Source organism: Pelodiscus sinensis, unplaced genomic scaffold (genome assembly GCF_049634645.1).
Source record: "Pelodiscus sinensis isolate JC-2024 unplaced genomic scaffold, ASM4963464v1 ctg105, whole genome shotgun sequence".
NCBI lineage: Eukaryota > Metazoa > Chordata > Testudines > Trionychidae > Pelodiscus > Pelodiscus sinensis.
The window spans coordinates 222,992-246,676 of record NW_027465839.1 but is presented as its reverse complement, the minus strand read 5'-3'; the positions used below and the strand labels follow the sequence as shown (position 1 = coordinate 246,676).

Below are 23,685 nucleotides of genomic sequence, written 5' to 3'. Positions count from 1 at the left end.
CTGCTGTGGGTACCACGACCCAGCAAAACAGGATGAGTCACTATGCAAACCAGTGGCCAGACACCCCCCATGGAGAGGAACAAAGGAAGGTGGAATGCTGCCTTGGCTGGGGGGCAGGGCTGGAAGTGAGGGAGTTGGTTGCTGGCTGTCGGAGGGCATGGATGAGACAGCCTAGGGAGAGGAGCTGGAGTTTAGGGGCCCAGTCTCCCCCATCTCAAGGGGGCCTGAGGCATCCTAGCCCAGTTCCTGTGACCAGATTACATCTGTGCTGCGCTGTGCTGGAGGAGCAATAAACCACCCTCAATTCCACTGGCTGGTGCAGTCTGTTTGTGCCATTTCGGGGTGCAGGAGACGGGGAACCCCCAACGTGCCGTCACACCTCCCACAACAGGACGCTGAGGCCTGGCACGCTCAGTGCAGCAGCTGCGTGGATGGGGCGAGGGCAGCCACGCGGGGCCGTTCAGCCGATCGCCAGTATCCCCGAGCAGGGAGAGGGCCCCTGTCGGATTCGCCCCCCACTGAGCCGATCCCCCCAGCCTGCGCCCCCTAGAGGGGGACACACCCCATGTGCCAGCCCCTGCCCCATGGCTCTCGGCCCGGCAGCCGGGTGCCTTTGTGGCAGGAGGGGAGAGGCTGCTCACGGGGCCACCTGAAAACCAACACGTCTGGGAACCGTGATCCCCTCCCCCACAAGAAGGGGCAGGAAACGCCTCCCCAGCCGACCTGCCAGGGCCCCTCACCAGTGCGTCCGGGCTGCTACAGGTGTGGGGGCAAGTTGTCAGGCTGAGTAGGCACCATTTCTGGGAAGGACGGCCCTGCCTCTGCCCCTGCCCCGGCCCCAAATCCGCTTCACAAACTCTCCCCGACGCCTCGCTCCCAGCCACGGGAACTCCTTAGGCCCAGGCTTGGATGGACATTGCTGGGCTTAGGGGGTGCTGAGCCTGGGTGGGCCTCGGCGTCTGCACCCTCGGATGGAAACAACCCCTGTCCGTGGGCAGCGGGGCGTGGCACCACCCGGCTAAGGCCAGGACTTCTCTGGGGCGAGTTCTCAGAGCACCCCCCCGGCTCCAGGGGCTCCGCAGAGCAGCCGGCCCAGAGCCACGAGGGGGACCCTGGAAGGGACCTGCCCCCCGGGGGCTCCAGGCCTGTCTCCAGGATGTCTCCGACAGCGAGGCCCGTTCCCGCGCCCTGCCTGCCTTCGCCAGCCGCCCCGGGTCGGCCCACGGGCAGCCTGGGAAGGGCCACGGGCCGCAGGAGGAGGGACGGAGACACCCACTTCCTCCAGGCCGTTCACCCTTTCACAGCTGGGGGGGCGCGAGGGGCTCCTAGCCCAGCTCCTTGCTCAGCAGCAGGCAACCAGGCAGCTGAGAGGGGCTGTCCCGGGGAGCCGGGGGAGTTGGGGGGGGCAGCTCGCCCCGCCCCGGGGGTCGGGCTTCCTGGTTCAGCGCCGCCTCCGCGCCTGGACGCGGCCCCTCCCCCGCCCCAGCCGGACTGACGGACCCGGATCGGGCCCGCGGCGCGGGATCCGCCCCCTCCCTCGCACGGCTGCTGGGGCGCGGGGGACCCCTCGGGAAAAGCGGCAGAGTGAGTGGGGGGGGGGCTGGAGGGCTCCTTGGGGGGGGCACCCGCATGGAGGGGCTGGGGCCAGGACGTTTCCGGGAGGGGAGCGGGAGCGGGAGCTAGTGGTTAGAGCAAGCCAGCAGCTAGCCAGGACTCCTGGGCTCTCTCCAGCTCCAGGAGGGGAGTGGGGGCTAGTGGTTAGAGCAAGCCAGCAGCTAGCCAGGACTCCTGGGCTCTCCCCAGCTCTGGGAGGGGAGTGGGGGCTAGTGGTTAGAGCAAGCCAGCAGCGAGCCAGGATGCCTGGGCTCTCCCCAGCTCTGGGAGGGGAGTGGGGGCTAGTGGTTAGAGCAAGCCAACAGCGAGCCAGGACGCCTGGGCTCTCTCCAGCTCCGGGAGGGGAGTGGGAGCTAGTGGTTAATGCGGGGGGAGGGCAAGGCAGAACCCTTGGGTTTCCAGCACAGCCTCCCCATGCAAGTCACTTAATCTCTCTTGGCCTCAGTTTCCCCCTTGGGGGATCAGGACCCTCGCTCCATCCGGTCAAGGAGCTGTTTGAACAGGGGGTGCCCCTTGCTAGGGGTCTGTGCAGCCCCAGGGGCTCCCCAGTCTCTGGGGGGGTGTCGGTGTCTCCCCCACAATTATTAATTCTCTGCGGGGGAGTCCCCAGTGGTAATACCCCTGAGCCCTGCCCCAGCGAGGGCAACAGGAAGCTGCTCCGCCCGGTACTGCTACGGGCCCTGAGGCCGGGGCTGGGATCCTGCCCAGTGTCCGAACCCCCTGCAGAGAAGGGCAGCGGGGCCTGTGGGTCGGGCGCCGGGCTGGGGTCCTGGCCAGGCTGCCCCAAGCCAGCCCCAGCCCTCCCCACAGGGCGGGGGAGCGGCGGCGTTAAGGGGGGCCTGTTCTTTGGACCCGCTGTGCCGTTAACCGGTGATCTGCCCGTTCCCTTCGCGCCGGCAGGATTCCCGCATGGAGGGACGGGAGCAGCCGGGGGCCTCGGATCCCCGCAGCGCCGAGGGGAGAGGGCAGCCGGGGGAGGCCTGCGCAGGTGAGGAACTGGCTTTGCCTGGCTGCTTTCCAAGGCGGCTGCTGCGACTTCACTGGGGCTGCAGGCGCTTTGGGGGTGGGTCGTTCTCCAGACCGGGGTGGGCACACGGGAGAAAGGGGCGGAGGTCGGTGGGATGGAGTTTAATACGGCCCAAGGCAAAGTGCGGCACTTGGGGGGGACCGATCCGTGTCGCGCACACAAGGGGGGGGCAGGGTCAGCGGAAAGGGGCCTGGGGGTCAGAGCCGACCACAAGCTACATAGGACCCCCAAGGGCGACGCTGCTGCACAAAAAGCCAACATGACTCTGGGCGGCATGAACAGGCGTGTGGGGGGCAGGACACGAGGGGTCGTTCTCCCGCTCTGCTCCGCGCTGCTCAGGCCTCAGCTGGAGGGTCGGGTCCAGTTCTGGGCCCCGCATGGCAGGACAGATGTGGAGAAATTGGAGACGGGCCAGAGAAGAGCAGCAGGAATGACAACAGGTCTAGAGAACAGGAGCTAGGAGGGAGGCTGAAGGAACTGGGCTTGTTCAGTTTGGAAAGGAGCAGACTGAGAGGGGACGGGAGAGCAGTTTTCAGGAATCTAAAAGGGTGTCACAAGGAGCAGGGGGAATTGTTCCCCTTGGCCTCTGGGGATAGAACAGGAAGCACAGAGAGGCCCCCGCCAGGCCGGCCGCAGCCGGCAGCTTTACCGTGTGGAATCCCGCAGGTGCCGGGCCGGCGAGCGGGGGCGCGGAGGAGCCCCCCCGAAGGCGGCGCCAGAGGAAACGGACCCAGGAGGATCCCCCGGGGGCGAGTGCGCCGCGGCCAGGCCGTTCCGGTGCCAGGCGTGCGGGCAGGGCTTCCGGCGGAGCACCCACCTCCTGCGCCACCAGGCCGTGCACAGGGGGGACAGGCCCCACCGCTGCCCCGAGCGCGGGAAAGCCTTCGGCCTGGGCTGGGACCTGAGCCAGCACCGGCGGGTGCACACCGGCGAGCGCCCCTACGCCTGCGGCCAGTGCGGCAAGGCCTTCGCCCACAGCTCCAACCTCATCCACCACCAGGCCCGGCACACGGAGGAGAGGCCCTTCCGCTGCCCGGCCTGCGGAATGGGCTTCCAGGCCAGCGCCCACCTGGCCGTGCACCGGCGCGTCCACACCGGGGAGCGGCCCTTCCCCTGCCCTGAGTGCGGGGAGCGCTTCAGCCAGCCGGCCAACCTGGCCCAGCACCGGGCGGCCCACGCCGGCCGCAAGCCCTTCCCCTGCCCCGAGTGCGGGGAGCGCTTCAGCCAGCCGGCCAACCTGGCCCGGCACCGGGCAGCCCACGCCGGCCGCAAGCCCTTCCCCTGCCCCGAGTGCGGGGAGCGCTTCAGCCAGCCGGCCAACCTGGCCCGGCACCGGGCAGCCCACGCCGGCCGCAAGCCCTTCCCCTGCCCCGAGTGCGGGGAGCGCTTCAGCCAGCCGGCCAACCTGGCCCGGCACCGGGCAGCCCACGCCGGCCGCAAGCCCTTCCCCTGCCCCGAGTGCGGGGAGCGCTTCAGCCAGCCGGCCAACCTGGCCCGGCACCGGGCAGCCCACGCCGGCCGCAAGCCCTTCCCCTGCCCCGAGTGCGGGGAGCGCTTCAGCCAGCCGGCCAACCTGGCCCGGCACCGGGCAGCCCACGCCGGCCGCAAGCCCTTCCCCTGCCCCGAGTGCGGGGAGCGCTTCAGCCAGCCGGCCAACCTGGCCCGGCACCGGGCAGCCCACGCCGGCCGCAAGCCCTTCCCCTGCCCCGAGTGCGGGGAGCGCTTCAGCCAGCCGGCCAACCTGGCCCGGCACCGGGCAGCCCACGCCGGCCGCAAGCCCTTCCCCTGCCCCGAGTGCGGGGAGCGCTTCAGCCAGCCGGCCAACCTGGCCCGGCACCGGGCAGCCCACGCCGGCCGCAAGCCCTTCCCCTGCCCCGAGTGTGGGGAGCGCTTCAGCCAGCCGGCCAACCTGGCCCGGCACCGGGCAGCCCACGCCGGCCGCAAGCCCTTCCCCTGCCCCGAGTGCGGGGAGCGCTTCAGCCAGCCGGCCAACCTGGCCCGGCACCGGGCAGCCCACGCCGGCCGCAAGCCCTTCCCCTGCCCCGAGTGCGGGGAGCGCTTCAGCCAGCCGGCCAACCTGGCCCGGCACCGGGCAGCCCACGCCGGCCGCAAGCCCTTCCCCTGCCCCGAGTGTGGGGAGCGCTTCAGCCAGCCGGCCAACCTGGCCCAGCACCGGGCAGCCCACGCCGGCCGCAAGCCCTTCCCCTGCCCCGAGTGCGGGGAGCGCTTCAGCCAGCCGGCCAACCTGGCCCGGCACCGGGCAGCCCACGCCGGCCGCAAGCCCTTCCCCTGCCCCGAGTGTGGGGAGCGCTTCAGCCAGCCGGCCAACCTGGCCCGGCACCGGGCGGCCCACGCCGGCCGCAAGCCCTTCCCCTGCCCCGACTGTGGGAGGGGCTTCACCCGCAGCGCCCACCTCCTCCGCCACCGGCGGGTGCACACGGGGGAGTGAACCTCCCTGCAGCCGGGCCCCTGGAGACCGCATGGGGGGGCTGGCACCTGGCGGCACCCATGTGCCCAGCGCCTGGGGAATCCTGGTGCCCCACGGTGCTCCCTGAACCGCTGCATTCCTGCCACCCCCCGGGATCCCCTTCACCGTGCCAGGTGCCTCCAGCAGCCAGCGGGAAGTGAAGGGGAAGTCCGGACCAGCCCCTGCTGGGTGCCAGGGGATGCCAGCCTGCCACGAAGTGGGGCCCGACAGACATTTCTTCTGATCTCAGGCAATGTTCCCTCTCCAGATTTTTTTGTGTGGAATAAATTTTGTTCTGTCCACCGAGGCGCGTGTGGCTGTGCACCACCGGTACAAACGCCTGCTGCCGGCTGTGGGCGCTCTGCCAGTCAGGGTCAGCGTGGGGGGGATGTGTGCTGGGGTGAATCCCCCGTAGCCTGGGGGGGCCAGAGGGCCGGGGTGCTGGGCGGAAGGGAGGTGACGGCTCCGTGGGCGTCTCCCCGGGCCCCTGACGCGCTGGCGTCGTGTCGCTTGCTCAGTACATGAGAGTAACGCAAGAACTCGTGTGTGTGAATTCCCCGGCCCCGGGGCCCTGGCTGGACTCTGCCTGCTTGCCTGGCTAGAGGGATCCCAGTCCAGGCACGTCCAGGCGGGCGGGCTGGCATCTTGAGGGACTGTCTCCCTAGGCCAGAAAACGGGCAAGTTGTGTCCAGGCACCCAGGCGTGGGAGGAGAGCGAGGCAGGCTAACTAAGGTGACCAAGGCCGGCCCGCGGGGCAGTGGCAGAGGGCGGGCTGTTTCCCCCCCGGGGGGGGGGGAGCTGCCTGCCCAGAGCTGCAGCGAGCGAAAGGGACACGTGGTTCGCTGGAAGGGGTGTGTGTGTGGGGGGGGGGGTTGAAATGCAGGATCCGGGGGGGGGGGGGGGGCTGCTCCGGATCGGGAGGAATAAAGCGGATTCGAGTTTCCTCCCAGCCACGCTGAGTCCTGGGGGGGCGGAAATGGGGGGGGAGCGGGAAACGCTTTGTGGGGGGTTACGGGCCGCCCCGTGGAAACCTGCTGGGTCCGCCCCGGGGGCGGGGGAAGGCGGATCCGGGGCCGGGGGGGGCGGGGTCCGGGCCGGGCGGGGGGAGGCGGATCCGGGGCCGGGGGGGCGGGGTCCGGGCCGGGCGGGGGGAGGCGGATCCGGGGCCGGGGGGGGCGGGGTCCGGGCCGGGCGGGGGGAGGCGGATCCGGGGCCGGGGGGGCGGGGTCCGGGCCGGGCGGGGGGAGGCGGATCCGGGGCCGGGGGGGCGGGGTCCGGGCCGGGCGGGGGGAGGCGGATCGGGGGCGGGCCCGGGGGCGGGATCGGGGCTCCCCCCGCCCCATACCGGGGTTGCCTTCCTGGGTCAGCGCCGCGCCCGGCCCGGGCGGCTGCGGGGGGAGCCGGGGAGCGGGCAGCGCCGCCGGGAGCCGCAGCGCCGGGGCCGGCAGGTGCGGGGGGGGCAGGCACAGGCGGGATACGCGGGGGGCAGACCCCCCCCATCCAGCCATGGGTCAGGAGCCGCCCCCAAGCTCCCCGGGGTGTTTCTGCCCCCCCTGCTGGAGGCGGCGGGGGGGGGATATCTGAGCATTCCGGGGGGGCCTCTTCCAGACCCCCCCCGCCCCACTCCGCCCTGTGGGTCTGCAGCAGGGACAGTGCGACCCCAGGGGCTGGGGAAGCCCCCATGGTATCCTATTGCCCCCCTCGTCACCCCATGGGTCCACCCAGCCTGGGGCTCCCCTGGCTCCCGGCTCAGCCCCACAGGCCCACCCAGCCTGGGACCCCCTTCTCCCTTCCTGTCCCCAGGGCAACCCACAGGCCCACCCATTCTGGGGCCCTGCTGACCCCCCAGGTTACCCCGGAAGCCCACCCAGCCTGGGGCCCCGCTGTCCCAGGCCAGGCCCCCGGAGCAGATCGGGGCCGACTGTCCTGCCGCCTCGCAGGCCCTGACCCCCCTGTTCCCCTCCCCCGCCCGCGCAGGATTCCCGAGCCCCGGACCGGCCACACTCTCCCGCATGGGGCCAGGGGCGGAGCCGCGTGTCCCGGGCCCCGGGGAGACCCCGCGAGGCGCCCGCCCAGGTGAGGAATCGCTCCCCCTCGCTGGGGACCAGCTTTCTCCCGCCTGGGCTGCTTGCCTCGACGGCGCCGTTACTAAGTTGGCAGCAGAGGCCCTGGGAGGCAGCGTGGCCTAGTGGATACAGCACCGGCCCTGGCAGGAGAGCTGGAATGTCCCTGGCCTGCTGGGTGACCCCAGGCGGCTTTTCCCCTCCCCCTGCCTCAGTTTCCCCACCGGGGATAATGGGTCTGACCTGCTGTGCCGCTCAGACAGAGTCTTTCGGAACGGCTGGGCCAGTTGAAGCAGCTGGGGGCCACGTCCCTCAGTCCTACCCCACCCACTCCCGGCAGCATCGTCCCTAGGGCCTGGCGCGTGTCCGTCCAGCCGTCCGTCGCCCTGCGGAATAGCTCCCAAGCTGGGGAGCCCAGCGAAATGGACGCGAACCTGCCCCATTTCGCGCAGCAGCCCAGAAACGGCCCCCAGTCCTGCCAGGTTCCCCGGTGCCGCAGGTGAAACGCTGCCCGGCCCAGCTGCCCGCCTGCAGGCTCAGGAAGGCAGCGGGGCAGCTGGGGGCCCTCTCCCCAGCCCGGCACCTCAGCTGAGGGGCTCCTGGTCAAGGGGGGATTGCTTTTCGGAGCGGCGACCAACCAGTGTCCGGATTCCCCCTGCAGGCGAGGGGCCGGCGATGGAGGAGAATCCGGAGCAGGAAGGCCCGGAGGCAGCCGAACCGGAGGGGAGGCTCCTGGCCCAGTCCCAGCGCCCCCCGCGGGAGGACGCGGCAGAGGAGGAACCGAGCGAGCCCCCGCCGAGCAGGGCGGACATCCCGGGGCCCGGGGCCCCCCCCAGAGGCCCCCCGGGCGACCGACTCTTCACCTGCCCGGTGTGCGGCAAGGGCTTCGGGCAGAGCGCCCACCTGCTGCGGCACCAGGCGGTGCACACGGGCGAGCGCCCCTACCCCTGCCCGGAGTGCGGCAAGGGCTTCGCCCAGCGCTCGGACCTGACCACCCACCGGCGCGTCCACACGGGCGAGGAGCCCTTCGCCTGCGCCGAGTGCGGCCGCCGCTTCGCCCAGAGCTCCAACCTGCTGCGGCACCAGCGCACCCACACGCCCGAGACCCCCTTCCGCTGCCCCGAGTGCGGCAAACGCTTCCGTCGCAGCGCCCACCTGGCCACGCACCGGCGGGTGCACACGGGCGAGCGCCCCTACCCCTGCCCCGACTGCGGCCGCCGCTTCGGCCACAGCTCCCACCTGCACCGGCACCGGCGCGTCCACACGGGCGAGCGCCCCTTCGCCTGCCCCGACTGCGGCCGCCGCTTCGGCGTCAAGTCCACCCTGGTCAGCCACCGGCGGGTGCACACGGCCGAGCGGCCCTTCGCCTGCGCTGACTGCGGCCGGGCCTTCGCCCAGAGCTCCACCCTCCACCGGCACCGGCGCACCCACGCCGGCCGGCAGGGCTCCGGCCTGCTCGCCCACCGGCTGCGGCACGCCGGCCAGCACCCCCGCCCCCCGGCCCGGACAGCCTTCGGCCAGCGCGCCCGCCCCTGCCCCGAGTGCCGGGAGAGCGGAGAGCCGGGCGCCGGCCTGTCTGCCCGCCAGAGACACCTCGTGGGGCAGGAGAGCCCGTCGGCACCGTGCTAGGCTGGCTGGTCCCCTCAGCGCCCGGAGACACCCCGTGGGGCAGGAGAGCCCGTCGGCACCGTGCTAGGCTGGCTGGTCCCCTCAGCGCCCGGAGACACCCCGTGGGGCAGGAGAGCCCGTCGGCACCGTGCTGGGCCGGCTGGTCCCCCCGGCGCCCGGAGACACCCCATGGGGCAGGAGAGCCCGTCGGCACCGTGCTAGGCCGGCTGGTCCCCCCGGCGCCCGGAGACACCCCGTGGGGCAGGAGAGCCCGTCGGCACCGTGCTAGGCCGGCTGGTCCCCCGGTGCCCGGAGACACCCCGTGGGGCAGGAGAGCCCGTCGGCACCGTGCTAGGCCGGCTGGTCCCCCCGGCGCCCGGAGACACCTCGTGGGGCAGGAGAGCCCGTCGGCACCGTGCTAGGCCGGCTGGTCCCCCCGGCGCCCAGAGACACCCCGTGGGGCAGGAGAGCCCGTCGGCACCGTGCTAGGCCGGCTGGTCCCCCCGGCGCCCGGAGACACCCCGTGGGGCAGGAGAGCCCGTCGGCACCGTGCTAGGCCGGCTGGTCCCCCCGGCGCCCGGAGACACCCCGTAGGGCAGGAGAGCCTGTCGGCTCCGTGCTAGGCCGGCTGGTCCCCCCGGCGCCCGGAGACACCTCGTGGGGCAGGAGAGCCCGTCGGCACCGTGCTAGGCCGGCTGGTCCCCCCGGCGCCCAGAGACACCCCGTGGGGCAGGAGAGCCCGTCGGCACCGTGCTAGGCCGGCTGGTCCCCCCGGCGCCCAGAGACACCCCGTGGGGCAGGAGAGCCTCTTGCCACCTCGCTAGGACCAGCCAGTTGGGGGCATGCTCCCCTGCCCCCTCCCCCTCCTCTTCTCCTTCCCCCGGCTCTGCCACCCCCAGACGGCTCCTCCTCGCTGTGGGGAGAGAACAAACCTCCCCCCCCCTTTCCCTGGCGCCGCATCCTGTGTCCTGCCGGCGGGCGCTGTGCCCTGCGGGGTTGTGTCCCGGGGCTTGGCCAGGCGCCGGGAGAGGGGGCCCCATTCGCGCCCTTTTCCCCACCTCTCCCACGGCCGGTGCCCCCTTGCCCGCGGGCGGGGCTGCAGGCTCCGTGCCTGCTCCATCAGGGAGTGGCGGAGGGTGTTGGGGCTCCAGCCGGGCCCCTCCTGCCACCGTGCCACCGAATTCCCCTCTTCCCCTCCCCGGAGCACTGGCCGGGCCAATAAACACGGAGAGCAGCCTGCGGCTGGCGTGGGGCTCTGGTGTGTGTGTGTGTGTGTGAGATCCCTGCCGGGGGGGGGCAGGACTGGGGGGGGGTCTCTGATCCCTGCCAGGGGGGGCAGGACTGGGGGGATCTGGGGGGAGTCTCTGATCCCTGCCGGGGGGGCAGGACTGGGGGGTTCTGGGGGGGGGGTCTCTGATCTCTGCCGGTGGGCAGGACTGGGGGGTTCTGGGGGGGTCTCTAATCCCTGCCAGGGGGGCAGGACTGGGGGGATCTGGGGGGGTCTCTGATCCCTGCTGGGGGGGGCAGGACTGGGGGGTTCTGGGGGGGTCTCTGATCCCTGCTGGGGGGGCAGGACTGGGGGGATCTGGGGGGGGTCTCTGATCCCTGCTGGGGGGGCAGGACTGGGAGGGTTCTGGGGGGGTCTCTGATCCCTGCTGGGGGGGCAGGACTGGGGGGTTCTGGGGTGTGTGTCTCTGATCCCTGCTGGGGGGGCAGGACTGGGGGGATCTGGGGGGGGTCTCTGATCCCTGCTGGGGGGGCAGGACTGGGGGGATCTGGGGGGGTCTCTGATCCCTGCTGGGGGGGCAGGACTGGGGGGGTTCTGGGGGGGTCTCTGATCCCTGCCGGGGGGGCAGCAAGAGCGGGAGGGCGGAGGGGCAGGGCTGGGGGGTTCGTGTCTTGGAGCCAGGCACCGAGGTGCTGCACTGGGGGGGGGGGGTGATGGAGGAGTTGCGCTGACGTTGGAAGCATGGACAGCTGCCCCCTGGGGGGAGGGGGAGCCCCTCCGTCACCGGGACCCTGAGCAGGGGGGCCCCTGTGAGATCGGCCGCGTCCTACCAAACACACACAGGTTCCTGCACCTCTCCGGCATTGAGGGGCCTCGCGTGGCAGCCCCCCAGCCCCCCCAGTCGGGGTCTCAGGAGAATGCCCCCTAGTGACCAGGGCTGCCCCACCCCGGGCGCCCAGCAGCCCCGAAAGGCTGGGGACCCCGGCGTTGCTCTGTCCGTTCCAGACTGGGTCTAGCGTCAGTAAAAGGAGCAGCTGCGTTTCCGCGTTCATCCTTGCACTAGGTGGGAGATTCGGAAACACGATTTCCCGAGGCGGGGGGGAAGCGCTGGGCCGGGTTCCCGAGGGAGGGGGCGGAGTCTCCATCCCCAGAGGGGTTTCAGGCCCGGCCTGGCTGGGATGGTTGAGTTGGGCGGGTCCTGCCGTGGGCCGGGGGCTGGACCCGCTGGCTCCTGAGGGCTCTGCCCCCCCGGGGTTCTGTGAATCCACCCAGGCTGGGTGCTAGGAGCTGGATTTAACTCTCCAGGCCTGACAAGCAGAAAACCCAGCTGTTCGCTGACTGGGGCAGTGGGGCGGGCTTGGGACTCCGGTGCCTGGGGAAATCGGTGCAGGACCCCACGGAGGAGGGGGGCCTGGGAGAGGCCAGGGACTGCGAGGGCACAGACCGGGCTCCCTGGCTCAGAGGGGCGCAAGGGGGCAGGAGGGACAGTTACCCTGGGAGAGCCACAGGCCCATCTACCCTGGTATCCCGGCTCTGCCCAGGCCAGGGCCAGCTGCTCCAGGGGTAGGTTGCCCCCTAGTGGACAACTGCAGAGTGGCCGGTGTGAGCACGCGTCTGGGAACCCCCGACCCTGCACCCCCGTCCGCAGCCAGACGTGACTCAGTCGGCCAGTAGAGCAGGAAATGTTATTGGCTCTCAGAGATACGGCGCAGCGCAGGCGTGATGCTGAGATAGCAGCCAGGGCAGACAGCCTGGTTCTCCTGGGGGAGGGGTCCATGGGCCCCTGAACCCCCCTGTCCTGGACTTAGTCTGCTTCCTTCATGCTTCCCCCAGCTCCCAGGCCCTGACCCCCAGCCAGGTGTCTGTCTCCACCTCCCCCCCTTTGTCTCCCCCTGGGAAGAGTCTTGTTACCTGTCCAGGCTGGGACTGGGTGTCTGGGCCAATCCACATGTGGGTGAGTCAGTGGGGATCACACAGCACAGCCGGGGGGGGGGGGACACTGGGTTACAGAGCAGACAGCCCCCCCGCTACGTCACAGCCTGTGTCTAGGGGATCAAGTCTTTTTAAAAGCCTATGGGAGCCTCCAGTCGTGCTAAGCTCTTGTGGTCAGCTACATCATGTGGCATTGAGTTCCACAGGTCAATGGGAACAACAGCCTTTCAGTGCTGCTCCCTGGCCTGACCTCAGCTCCCGAGCACCCATGGGGAATGAATAGTGCTGGGTGACCTGGGACGGCTCTGGCAGCAGGCTGGGGGGGGGAGAGTTGTCCTCCTGGACCTCACCCCGTGAGGGTCTGCAGGGGGCTCAGGAAACACCTGGGGGGCAGGTAAGAGAAGCTGCAGCCAGGGGGAGGGGCTGGAAACCCTCCCTGGGGGACACTCCCCTCCTTTTAGACCCCCCCTTCCAGCCTGCCCTTCCTCCCACCCCTTAGGGGGTCCTCTGTAACCATCTGGGCCCAGGGACGGCTTACCCTGGAACGGGGGGTGTCCTGCTGGATCCTAGGGGGTTCGTGTCCCTGCCTGGGGTGGGGGGGGGAACAGGCAGCAGCCACAGCCCCACGGGGATGGATCCGTAGCCCCAGGTCTGTGTAGAGACACCCCCTGGGGGGGGATGCAGCCAGGGCCCCGTTTCTTCAGGGGGTCAGGAGCAGGGCATGATGGGGGCCAGGGAGCTGGAGTCCTGCTCTGACCATTAGCCCCTGCTCCCCTCCTCCAGCTGGGGAGGGAACCCAGGAGTCCTGGCTCCAGGGGCGGGGAACCTCTTTTGGGTCGGGGGCTGCTGACCCACAGAAAAATTGGTCGGGGGCTGCACAAAAATGAGAAGCCAAAAGAAAAAATATCCCACGATTCTTTTCTCCTTTCTCTCGCACACTAGGGGAGGGAAGGGGGTCAGGGCTAGTAGATTTCATGGGCCCCCTACGCTCTGGGGCAGGCCCAAACTGAGGGGTTCAGTGTGTGGGAGGGGGCTGCCAGGGAGCAGGCTGGGGGGGTCTGGGCAGGTGCAGGAATGGGGGGGGAGTTGGTGGGAGGGGAAGGGAGCAGGAGCAGAGTGGGGTGTGGGGCCAGGAGGCAGGACTGGAGCGCCACTCCCCAATGCAGGGGTGGGGGAGCCCTGAGCCCCGGGGGCCAGATCCAGGCAAGCCGGGGCCGGATTCTGTCCCCGGGCTGCCGGTTCCTCGCCCCTTCTCTAGCCCATGAGCCCAGGGCTGGGCAAGATGCTGCCTGGGGGCCGGATGCGGCCCGCCTAGCACAGTGATCCGGCCCGCGGGCCGCACCCGGCCCCTTTTCCAGGCTGCCGCTCGGGCAGCCGGATGCTGCTGAAATGGCCCCCCCCCGGGGGGGGAGGCGCCACCAACCCTTTGTTTACAGTTCAGACTATTCGGGGGGAGGAGCCTAGCCCCGCCCCGCCCCCTCTGCCTCAGGCCCCGCCCCTTCCAGCAGCGCAGAGGGGAGCCGGCCTTGCCCATGTCCCAAAATACATTAAGTGCCCCCCGCCCCCCCCGGGAACAGCAGCCCCCTGCTCCAGCCGGGGAGGGACCCAGGAGTCCCGGCTGCCGGCCCCTCCCCCTCCTAGCCCTGGCCCGGATGCGGGCGGGGGATGGGGCCTCCCGCGGTGACACTTTCGCTTTCAGTTCCGCGGGCCCGGCTCCGACCTGGCGCGGGGCGGCCGCTCCCTCCCCCTCCCCGAGGTTCCTGGCCGGACCCGGCCGCGCCCGGGCAAAGTCCCGGGGCGAGGCGAGTCCGGGAGCCGCTTGTCGGGCGCTATGGGGGGCAGAGCGGTGGAGCCCGGCGGGGCTGTGCCCCTCCCCCTCCTCCTGTTCCTGTTGGGGGGCTTCGCCCTCCCGGGGGGCTGCTCCGGTGAGTGCTGGGGGGGCGGGGCCGGGGTGTGACGCGACGCGCAGGGAGCAGCGGGAGTAAAACCGGAGTGAAGCCAGAATCGGGCCCGGGGGGCGCCGGACCCTAGAACCCTCCTGAACAGCCGGGGGCGGGGGGTCCCGGGGAGGGAGGGAGAGAGGGGGGCGCCCTGCCAGTGGCTATGGGGCAAGGGGAGCAGGGCTTCGCTCCGATCAGGGTCAGCGCCTGCCCCGCTTCCTGCCCCGCAGCCATGGGCAGGCTGTGCCTCAGTTTCCCCTCCTGCTCCCTTTGCCCCCTCCCCGTGGGACGCTGGGTTTCGTGGCGACACCTCGCCGAGCCCTCCTCCCTCCGTGTGGTTTTGTGCCCCCATTGGGAGAGCGCCCCCCAGCTAAGGGATATTGGGGGGGAGTCAGTCTGGGGGGCCCTGTCGCACCAGGTGCTGCGGGACCCTGGTCAGCGGGGACTGGGGCCCCTGACCCCATAGTGACTGCGGCCCCATAACCTCTTACCATGTGGGGGGGTCTCGGCTCTCCTGAGGGGCTGGGCATGGTGAGGGGCTGCTGGCTGATGGGGGGGGTCTCTCCCCTGTTTTGGGAGTGTGGGGGGAGGGGCCGCTGGCTGATGGGGGGGTCTCTCCCCTGCTGTGGGGGTGTGGGGGGAGGGGCTGCTGGCTGATGGGGGGGGTCTCTCCCTGGTTTGGGGCTGTGGGGGGAGGGGCTGCTGGCTGATGGGGGGGGTCTCTCCTCTGCTGTGGTGGGAGGGGCCGCTGGCTGATGGGGGGGGTCTCTCCCCAGTTTGGGGCTGTGGGGGGAGGGGCTGCTGGCTGATGGGGGGGGGTCTCTCCTCTGCTGTGGTGGGAGGGGCCACTGGCTGATGGGGGGGGTCTCTCCCCGGTTTGGGGCTGTGGGGGGAGGGGCTGCTGGCTGATGGGGGGGTCTCTCCCCGGTTTGGGGCTGTGGGGGGAGGGGCCGCTGGCTGATGGGGGGGGTCTCTCCCTGGTTTGGGGCTGTGGGGGGAGGGGCCGCTGGCTGATGGGGGGGGGTCTCTCCCTGGTTTGGGGCTGTGGGGGGAGGGGCCGCTGGCTGATGGGGGGGGTCTCTCCCTGGTTTGGGGCTGTGGAGGGAGGGGCCGCTGGCTGATGGGGGGAGTCTCTCCCCGGTTTGGGGCTGTGGGGGGAGGGGCCGCTGGCTGATGGGGGGGGTCTCTCCCCGGTTTGGGGCCGCGGGGGAGGGGCCACTGGCTGACGGGGTCTCTCCCCCAGGCTCCCACTCGCTGCGCTATTTCTACACGGCCGTGTCGGAGCCGGGCCCGGGGCTGCCCCAGTTCACCGTGGTCGGGTACCTGGACGACCAGCTCTTCTTCCAGTTCGACAGCGCGGGGAAGCAGGCCCGGCCCCGGGCCCCCTGGATGCAGGCCGAGGGCCCCGAGTACTGGGACCGGCAGACCTGGATCGCCCGGGGCTGGCAGGAGGCCTTCAACGGCAACGTCCGCATCGCCATGGAGCGCTATAACCAGAGCGGGGGTGAGGGGCCGGCCGGGCCGTGCGCTCCCAGGGGCCGTGGGGTCTTCGGGGGGGGGGCGCATGTGTGGGCAGTGCAGCATGGAAACAGCACGTGCATTCACACACAGAGACACGCACAGACACAAAACACACGTGCAAACACAATACAGACAGACACACAAAGGGTCTGTCTACACTGGCACCCTCTTGAGAGAGGGATGCAAACGAAGACATTTGAAATGGCAAATGAAGCCGGGATTGAAATATCCCGCACTTCATTTGCGTATTCGCGTTCTGGCGCTATTTCGAAATAACAGACGCTGTAGACACAGTTATTTCAAAAGAAAACCCTTCTCTCGAAATAACTGGTAAACCTCATTGTCTGAGGAATACGGGTTATTTCGAGAGAAGGGTTTTCTTTCCAAATAACCACATCTTAACAGCGTCTGTTATTTCCAAATAGCGCCAGAACGCAAATATGCAAATGAAGCGCAACATATTTAAATCCTGGCTTCATTTGCAATGTCAACGTGCCTAATCTACATCCCTTTATCGAAAAAGGCTTGTAGTCTAGACAGAGCCTCAGAGAGACACAGACACACTCACAGAGAGAGACACAAATACACACAGACACAAATACAGACACGCTCACAGACAGACACATTCACAGAGAGAGACACAGACACGAATATACAAACAGAGACACAGACAGATATGCTCACAGAGAGAGGCAAACACACAGACACAGATACACAAACACAAATACACACAGACAAATACAGACACGCTCACAGACACATTCACAGAGAGACATGCAGACACCAATATGCAAACACAGACACAAATACAGACACAGACAGATACACGCACAGAGAGAGGCAAACACAGACACACACACTCACACACACACACACACACTCACACACCGATGTTTCTATTGTTCCCAGTGGGTGGTGGCTCGAGTCAATACAGTGGCCGGTTGGATGGACCCTGCGTGAGGGGCCGGGCTCTGTGGGCTGAGCCGAAAGGCCAAGGCAGGGCTGACCCCAAGCAGCGAGGGCAGCCCCCATGTTTAGACTGGAAAAGTCCCATGTGGGTCTGTGGGCGCTGCAGGGCCAGGCTGCAGCCTTTCGTCCCTGCGCGAGGTTCCCCGGTTCCCCGCATGGCGCTTGTCCGGTTCCATCCCTGTCTCCCGCGGGTCTTGCGCTTACGTGTCTCCGCCTGTCGATGCGTCCGGCACAAGGATGCTTCCTGCTTTCCCTCAGGGCTCCCGCTTCTTCGGCGTTCCCTGTGGCTTTCACACTTCCCCTTAACTCTGCCCACGCCTCCACTCACGCCTCATAGTGCTGCTAACCTCGACCCCGGCCCCGCCATACCCCCAACCCTCGCCCGGAATCGCATTCAGCAGCCACCCAAGCAACTGGCCCCGGGTGTCTGGGGTGGGGGGGCAGTGAGGGGCCCTGCTCTAAGGAGCCACCTCGGGCACCGTGGCCGGAGCCGTGTCTCACGTGGCTCCCCGTGCTCCAGGCCAGCACACCTTCCAGTACGCCTACGGCTGCTGGCTGCCAGCGGATGGCAGCTCCTGGGGCTTCCGGCGGTACGGCTACGACGGGCAGGACTTCCTCTCCTACGACACCCACACCCACAACTGGGTGGCCCCCAGCAACGAGGCCCAGCTCACCAAGGGCAAGATGGAGAGCGACCGGCACCTGAGCCAGCAGCAGCGGGACTACCTGGAGCACAAGTGTGTCGAGTGGCTGCGGACGTACCTGGGCCATGGGAAGGAGACGCTGCAGAGAAGAGGTGAGGGGGCAGGAACCCCTCCTCCGGGAGGCGGGACCCCCTCCCCACCCGTCTGACACTGACTCCATTCGCCCAGGGCTGGCGTACGGTGCAGGAGCCCTAGGGATCAGCTGAGCCTTTTGGGGGCTCCCCCTTCTGTGCTGTCAGGGTGGGGAGACCCCCCCCCCCCAGTCAGGGCCCATTGCCTCTGCCCCTGGAAAGCGAATAAGGAAAAGTTATTTACTTGTTCCCATAACAGAGCTAAGGGGCACCCAATGACATGAATAAGCAGCCATCAACCTGTGGAACTCCTTGCCAAAGGATGTTGGGAAGACCAAGGTTCAATAAAGATCTAGATAGATCCATGGAGGTTGGGTCCATTGATGACTGGTAGCCAGGCTGGGCAGGGCTGGGGTCCCTGGTCTCTGTGTGTCAGAGGCTGGGAATGGGGCCTCTGGGCAGACAGGACACTGGGCTGGCTGGATCTTGGGTCTGACCCCGCCTGGCCACTCTTATGTTCTCCCAGAGCGCCCGGCTGTGCGGGTCACCAGCAAAGACACCCCCGGCGGCCCCTCCACCCTCACCTGCCGGGCCCACGGCTTCTACCCCCGGGAGATCGGTGTGGGCTGGCTGCGAAACGGGGCGAGCCGAGAGCAGGAGACGTTGCGAGGGGGGGTCGTGCCCAGCGGGGACGGGACCTACCACGCCTGGGCCACGGTGCAGGTCGACCCCCAGGAGAGAAGCCTCTACAGGTGCCAGGTGGTGCACAAGAGCCTGGAGGAGCCGCTGAACGTCAAGTGGGGTAAGGATGGGGGTGGGGGGTAGAAACTGGATGAAATCGGGGGGTGTCACAGGGCAGCAGGTCCCCCAGCCCCACCAGTGACCAGTGTTCCCACTAATCTTATCTGTCCATGTGCAGAATAAATTTTATTCCTGCGCACTGTGGCACGTGGCAATGTGCACCCCCAGGACAAACACACACGTGGCTGTGGGTGCGCTGCTAGTCAGCTGGGCGGGAACCAGAGGGAAGGGGGCCGGGCTGGAGGGGGGAGTCCTGGCTTGCCGGGGTGTGAGCTCGGGGCCAGGCCGGGTTCCCGGGCAGTGGAGGGGGAAGGGGGCTGGGAACACGGAGCCATTGGGCATTGGTGGGGGTGTTTGGGGGGGTTAATGCAGTGGGGGGGGTCTCTCACTCCCTGCTCCCTTGCAGAGACCCCACCTTCCTCTGTCCTGACCGCGGCCATCGCTGGGGCTGTCGCGGGGACTGTGCTGCTTGTGGGGATACTCGGGGTGTTTCTGTGGTGGAGACGGCGCTCAGGTAAGGGGGCAGGGCCCCGGGGAGCCACCGGTCAGCGTGGGGCCCCGGGGAGCCGCCATCCAGCCCCTGCCGGGGGAGGGGGATGGGCCAGAGGCCCCGCTGGGGGATGCTGGAGCCAGAGCCAGGGCAGCAGGAGCCGGGGCCTTAACACCCCCAGCTTCCCTGAGTGTGAGCCCGGCCGGGCTGCTCGCTCGTGGCCCCACCTGGGCCCCGGGATCAGGACCTCGGGATCCCGGCGTTAAACCCCCCCCCCCCCCCCCCCCGGCACGGCCGATTACCCACAATCCCCTGTGTCGCCGTCCCAGGGCACTCGTGTTCTGGGGGTGCAGCCCCTCTGGCTGGGCAGGGTCCCCCCCAGTCTGGCTCTGCCTGGGCAGCTCCGGGTGGCTCCCTGTTGGGCTGGGCTGGGGCAGGAGGGAGTGGGGTGAAGGGAGGGGGGCAGAATCGCAGGCAGGGCCCCCCAGTCTGGGAGACACTAACCCTCCTTTCCCCCCACAGCTGGCGCCAAGGGCTCCAGGTCCACTCTGGAAGGTAAGGGGGGGGTTCATGGAGGGGTTCCCGGGGCCCTTCGCCCCTGCAGGGGTTTCAGGCAGAGGTGGGATCTCTGGGGGGCGGGGAGTGGGGCAGTTCACCCCACACTCCCCATGGGGGGGTACCAGAATCCCTTCTCTCCTTGCACTGAGGTCTGGCAGCTCCCTGAGGTCCCACACCTGGGTCCCCCCCGCCCCAGCCTGGGGGGTCAGGCCCCCCACCAGCAGGGGTCCCCGACTCCCAGAGCAGATAGACCCGCCCTCGCCGGCTAACGGGGCAGGTGGGGCTGGAACCCCTCCACGTTGGGCTGTGATGGCAGGAGCTCAGTGACCCCCCCCCAGCTCAGATACTGACCCCCCCCTTTTTCTCCCCACAGTCAGTGAGAACGGATCCAGCAGGGGTAAGTGTCGGGGGGCTCCAGCCCTGGGCTGCAGTGACTGAGACCTCTGGGGAGACCCTGCCCAGAGCCCCCCCTTGGGCTGGGTCCAGGGCCAGGTCTGGGGCTCCCCTTTGCGAGTGGGAGGGTCCCAGGCTGCAGGGCTCGGGGGGTGGAGGGGGCAGGGCTGCAGCTGGGCCCATTGTACCTCAGCTCCCCCAAACTGAGGAGGGGGCTGAGTGTGACCCTCCCCTCCCCCGGTACCTCGGCCTCTCTCCTCCCCACAGCTGGGCTGGGACCCAGATACCAGGAGCCTGAAACCCCCGGCCATTCCCACCAGAGCTGGGGGCTGCCGGGCCGGAGCCGGAGAGGGGGCTGGTGGCACCGGGTCCCTGTCCTCTCCTTAACGCCCGGCTTGCCTGGGGGGTGGAGTCGCCCGCTGAGCCCAGGGGTCCGGGCTGGGCCGTGGACGGGGGTCGGAGCCGGTTCTGGCCCCACTCACAGGATCTGCCTTCTCTCTGCAGGGGAACCCGCCGGCGGCCACCTGGTGGTTCCGGTTCCGGGTGAGTCTGAGCCCAGCTGGGCAGCTGGCGGGGGTGGGGGGTGCGGCCCAGCCCAGGACCCTCCAGGTCTGTTCAGCAGCCCCCGTCCCCGCCGGCTCAGCCAGGCACCTCTGGGGGTGCAGCCCCTCTGCTCTGAGCTGGGCCGGCCCCCCCACCCCAATGTCTGGCTCTGCCCAGGCAGCTCTGGGTGGAGCAGGAGGGGTGAGCTGGGGAGGGGGTGAGAGCAGGACCAATCCCTCGGGAGATGCCTGTCTCGCTGATTCAGGAGACACTAACCCCCCTCTTTCCTCCCTCTCACAGCCAGCACCCAGGGCTCCAACTCCTCTGTGGCAGGTAAGGGGTTCATGGCCGGGGCTCTTAGCCCCACAGCCCCCCGCAGGGGTTCCAGGCAGGGGAGGGTCTCCGTGGGGGGCTGGGAGCAGGGCTTGTCAATGCACCCCACACTCCTCTGGGGGTCACCTGTGAGCAGAGCAGGTAACCAGGGGCCCTCCTCTCCTAGCACCTGGGTCAGGCCCCTGGGCAGATCTGGGAGGGACGGTCCCTGATGTCCCACAGTGAGAACCCATCATCTGCTCCCAGCCCCGCTCAGCCTGGGGTCAGGACTCCCCAGCAGTGATAGCCCCACCCTGACTGGGGGAGCGAAAGGGTGGGTGGGTCTGGAATCCCTCTGACCCTGGGAACTCACTGGCCCCCTGGGCTCAGAGACTGACCCCCCCTTCTCCCCCCACAGGCAGCGAGAAAGGATCCAGCAATGGTAAGTATGGGGGGGGGGGGTGGAGCTGCAGCCATGGGCATGGGCTGAAATGACAGAGACCTCTGTGGGGAGCCCCCCGCCATGCGGAGTCCTGCCCAGAGAATCGCTCCCCTGGGATTGTAAAGTTAAAGTGGGCGTTACAGGGGAAATAGCCCAGTCGCGTCTAACCAAACACCCCCTGCTCCACTCACGTCTCTGTGGTTCCAAGGGTTACGCTCGTCCCAGGCGTGGACATCGCTGGCAACCCCAGGCCCCCTTCCTGGCTTCTCGCCTCCCTGCGTCCGTCCTGGGGCATATGCAGATCCTGCTTTTTCAAAATCTGCCCCCCCCCTTTCTGGGGGCTCTGTGGCCTCCCTGCCTACGTATCCTAGGGCCCCGCTGTCTCTGGGTCTGGCCCTTCCCAGGCGATGGAGTGAACACAGAGGCTGGGGCTGTCTGGGAATGGGTAACGCTCCTCCCATTCGTCACAGACCCAGATCCCCTGAGATCCCAAGCACCCCACAGGGCCTCCAGTCCCGGTGCATTGTGGGGATTATTGTCCAAACTTGGTTCTGCCCGGCTCTGGCCCCTGCTGCCTTTCTGACCCCTTCCCACAATCCCTGCCTGGCCCAGATGCCCTGCTCAGCCCGGTCTGATCCCACGGGTGTGGGGTCGGGGGATCGGCTGGGGGGGCAGCTCCCTGCATGGTGCTCACCCCCCTTCTCCCTCCCACAGGCAGTGACCGCGGCTATGACAGCAGCTTGCAAGGTAAGTGCTGATCCAGCCCAGGGTGCTGGTTCCCCCCGGCCAAACCCCCAGAGCCCCCCAGGCCCTGCCGCTCTAGCGGGCCCCCCGGGTGCCGAGTGGGGGAGTCTGAGCTCCCAGGGGACGGGGTGAAATGAACCAGCCTGGAGGCTCCCTCCTCTTTCCCTTGATGCAGTGACCCTGCGGTTATGGGGCATCCCCCCCCCCAGCTGCGGGAGGGTCTGGAGGAGGGTCTGGGCCAGGGGCAGCCCCTCCCCACGTCAGGCCCTGGTCCCTGCGGACGGATGCGGCTCCGGGCTCCCCCCAACCCCTCTTTGTCTCCTTCCTGCAGAGTTGGAGATCAGGGAGCCGCTAGTGGGGGGCCCTGGGGAGACCGATCTCCCCCCATCAGCTGAGCCGTTCCTGTCTGGGGCCAACCCCGCCTAGCTGCCCAGTGACACCCGCGCAGACGTCGTCCAGTCTGGAGCCAGGCCTGGAGCTTTCGCCTGCGCTCAGGGCAGGGCGCCGCTGCAGATGTGGGGGGAAGTGAACACAGCGGCTTCAGTTGTGTAACTGAGCACGCTCAGTGCAAGCCACGCCCCCGACTGGTCACACGGTGACTTTAAATAGAAAATGCCGCATGCGCTCCATCTTCTTCTCTGCTCCCGTGTGAGCCCTCCCTCACTGCTCCACGAGTAGAGCTAGTCATTTTATTGGGGCTAGGATTGGACAAGAAATAAATACGCCGATAAGGACATTGTTATTGGAAACAGACCGAAAAATCAAATTTGGAATCGTCTTGTTTAATGTGAAGGACGAGCTTGTTTGTTCTTGCATCATTTTTGAAATCTGGGATTGGCCCTGCCTAGCGCAGGGGGCTGGACTTGAAGACCTTGTGAGGTCTCTTCCAGCCCTGTGGTTCTCTGATTCGTAGTGGAGATGGCCACTCTCATTTCTCGTTCCAGATTTACTTTTGATCGATCTTTGCTTTTCATAGCAGCAACTGCAGAAAACCCTGGCTTTGCGAACGGGACCAGTCTGTTCACAGCCTTCTCGCTTAATTCTTTGTGCTCATTTTGCACACTGGTCCAGAATTCACAGACACATGGTTGAGAATTTTATTTTGAAAGCAGAAGAGAGATCATTGATTTGCTCCTCAGTAGCAGTGAGTGTACCAGCTATTAGTTTAGCGTCAAATGGGTTCCTTATCCAATCCAATTTTTCAATATCCATATCTGAGAAATTTCTTAAAGTGAAATTTTAAAGAAAGGTGATTTAAAACACAAAATTCCACATCTTCGCTACTGTGTGGTGTTGCTTTCAATGCATTGTTTTCAAGTAGGAAAGCTGTCTCCATTTGAATTTTCCATTTTGCTCTGCCACAGTTCAACTATCTTAATAAATGCTTTCAATTTATCGCAGAGTTCAAGAATATTATTATTACCACCTTGCAGTGAAGTGTTAAGAGTGTTCAGCTTATTGAACACTTAAATATGCTAACTTCATGTTGATATCACAGTCGATAAACATGGGTGCTCTACTCTGCCTTTCCTCAATTCAATACTGGTGAAGTTCATTCCTTAGTTCAAAAACACGTGTCAAAACGTTTCCCCGAGGCAGCCTTCTTAACTCTCAGTAAAACAGCAAGGAAGTTTTTGCAAAACCTGGCAAACATCCTTCCCTTTACAGGCCTGGTTTTATGTAGTTCACAACATTTATGGTTGCTTGTAGAACATTTACCAATGCCGGGCTCAAATCTTTCAAAGCGAGAGCTTGCCTATGAATCGTACAGTGTGTCCAATAGCACCAGGCGATTCTTGGCGTATTAATGCGTGAAGTTCTCTATTACAGCCTGACGTAGAGCGTGCTCCATCATTGGCTGTTCAACCTCCATAAGAGATGTGACTTCATAAAGCTATCCCTTCTATTGAAAAGAGCCTCAGCTTTACTCGTCCCTGTCATTTTTTATGGAAGAGTAAATTTATTTTATCCTCATCAACGAATCTTTCTTGATTAGGCCTGTTTTTATCAACAATATTGGTAGATTTGCCATCAGATTTTCGCTTACTATCCAACAAAAACCTTTCCATCTTGCAAGGCTAAAAATGTAAAATAACAGATCCGTTTTTATACATTTATAATAATTGATAAAAGACTGGAACTTCACAGACACTCCAAGGACTATTAAAGAGGTTGTTCTAGTAAACGCTACGCCGCGTCGGCGGAGACACACGAATATTTGTGGAAGAAGCTGGACCCGACAGTCTGAGATCACGGGA

General features: G+C 67.1%; 3 protein-coding genes across 5 annotated transcripts; all 3 read left to right on the top strand.

The window, feature by feature from the left end:
• Positions 1 to 1,447: 1,447 nt before the first annotated feature.
• Positions 1,448 to 5,442, top strand: LOC142823565 (uncharacterized). The gene is made up of 3 exons (XM_075914802.1): positions 1,448 to 1,584; positions 2,515 to 2,602; positions 3,308 to 5,442. The coding sequence occupies exon 3, from the start codon at positions 3,687 to 3,689 to the stop codon at positions 5,088 to 5,090; it is 1,404 nt and encodes a 467-aa protein (XP_075770917.1). The 5' UTR covers positions 1,448 to 1,584; positions 2,515 to 2,602; positions 3,308 to 3,686; the 3' UTR covers positions 5,091 to 5,442.
• Positions 5,443 to 6,403: 961 nt separating this feature from the next.
• LOC142823569 (uncharacterized) lies at positions 6,404 to 10,018 on the top strand. 2 transcript variants are annotated; one of them, XM_075914812.1, is made up of 3 exons: positions 6,412 to 6,556; positions 7,086 to 7,184; positions 7,833 to 10,018. In XM_075914812.1, exons 2-3 carry the CDS (start codon positions 7,121 to 7,123, stop codon positions 8,798 to 8,800), a joined length of 1,032 nt encoding a protein of 343 aa, XP_075770927.1. In that variant the 5' UTR covers positions 6,412 to 6,556; positions 7,086 to 7,120; the 3' UTR covers positions 8,801 to 10,018. The 2 variants fall into 2 exon arrangements, with proteins under 2 accessions (XP_075770928.1, XP_075770927.1); XM_075914813.1 differs by lacking the exon at positions 7,086 to 7,184 and having other exon boundaries at positions 6,404 to 6,556.
• Positions 10,019 to 13,480: 3,462 nt separating this feature from the next.
• Positions 13,481 to 22,822, top strand: LOC102461131 (major histocompatibility complex class I-related protein 1-like). Of its 2 annotated transcripts, XM_075914803.1 has the most exons (12): positions 13,490 to 13,864; positions 15,123 to 15,383; positions 16,890 to 17,165; positions 17,671 to 17,946; positions 18,352 to 18,459; positions 18,958 to 18,990; positions 19,367 to 19,390; positions 19,891 to 19,929; positions 20,230 to 20,262; positions 20,660 to 20,683; positions 21,398 to 21,430; positions 21,759 to 22,822. In XM_075914803.1, exons 1-12 carry the CDS (start codon positions 13,771 to 13,773, stop codon positions 21,851 to 21,853), a joined length of 1,296 nt encoding a protein of 431 aa, XP_075770918.1. In that variant the 5' UTR covers positions 13,490 to 13,770; the 3' UTR covers positions 21,854 to 22,822. The 2 variants fall into 2 exon arrangements, with proteins under 2 accessions (XP_075770919.1, XP_075770918.1); XM_075914804.1 differs by lacking the exon at positions 19,367 to 19,390 and having other exon boundaries at positions 13,481 to 13,864.
• The last annotated feature ends 863 nt before the right edge of the window (positions 22,823 to 23,685 follow it).

Bases quoted from the DNA above. Each gene is read 5' to 3' on its own strand.
- LOC142823565 (XM_075914802.1), top strand. From the start codon at position 3,687: ATGGGCTTCCAGGCCAGCGCCCACCTGGCCGTGCACCGGCGCGTCCAC.
- LOC142823569 (XM_075914812.1), top strand. From the start codon at position 7,121: ATGGGGCCAGGGGCGGAGCCGCGTGTCCCGGGCCCCGGGGAGACCCCG. The intron at 7,185-7,832 runs GTGAGGAATCGC...TTCCCCCTGCAG, and splicing joins CCCGCGAGGCGCCCGCCCAG to GCGAGGGGCCGGCGATGGAG.
- LOC102461131 (XM_075914803.1), top strand. From the start codon at position 13,771: ATGGGGGGCAGAGCGGTGGAGCCCGGCGGGGCTGTGCCCCTCCCCCTC. The intron at 17,947-18,351 runs GTAAGGATGGGG...GCTCCCTTGCAG, and splicing joins GCCGCTGAACGTCAAGTGGG to AGACCCCACCTTCCTCTGTC. The intron at 21,431-21,758 runs GTAAGTGCTGAT...TCCTTCCTGCAG, and splicing joins CTATGACAGCAGCTTGCAAG to AGTTGGAGATCAGGGAGCCG.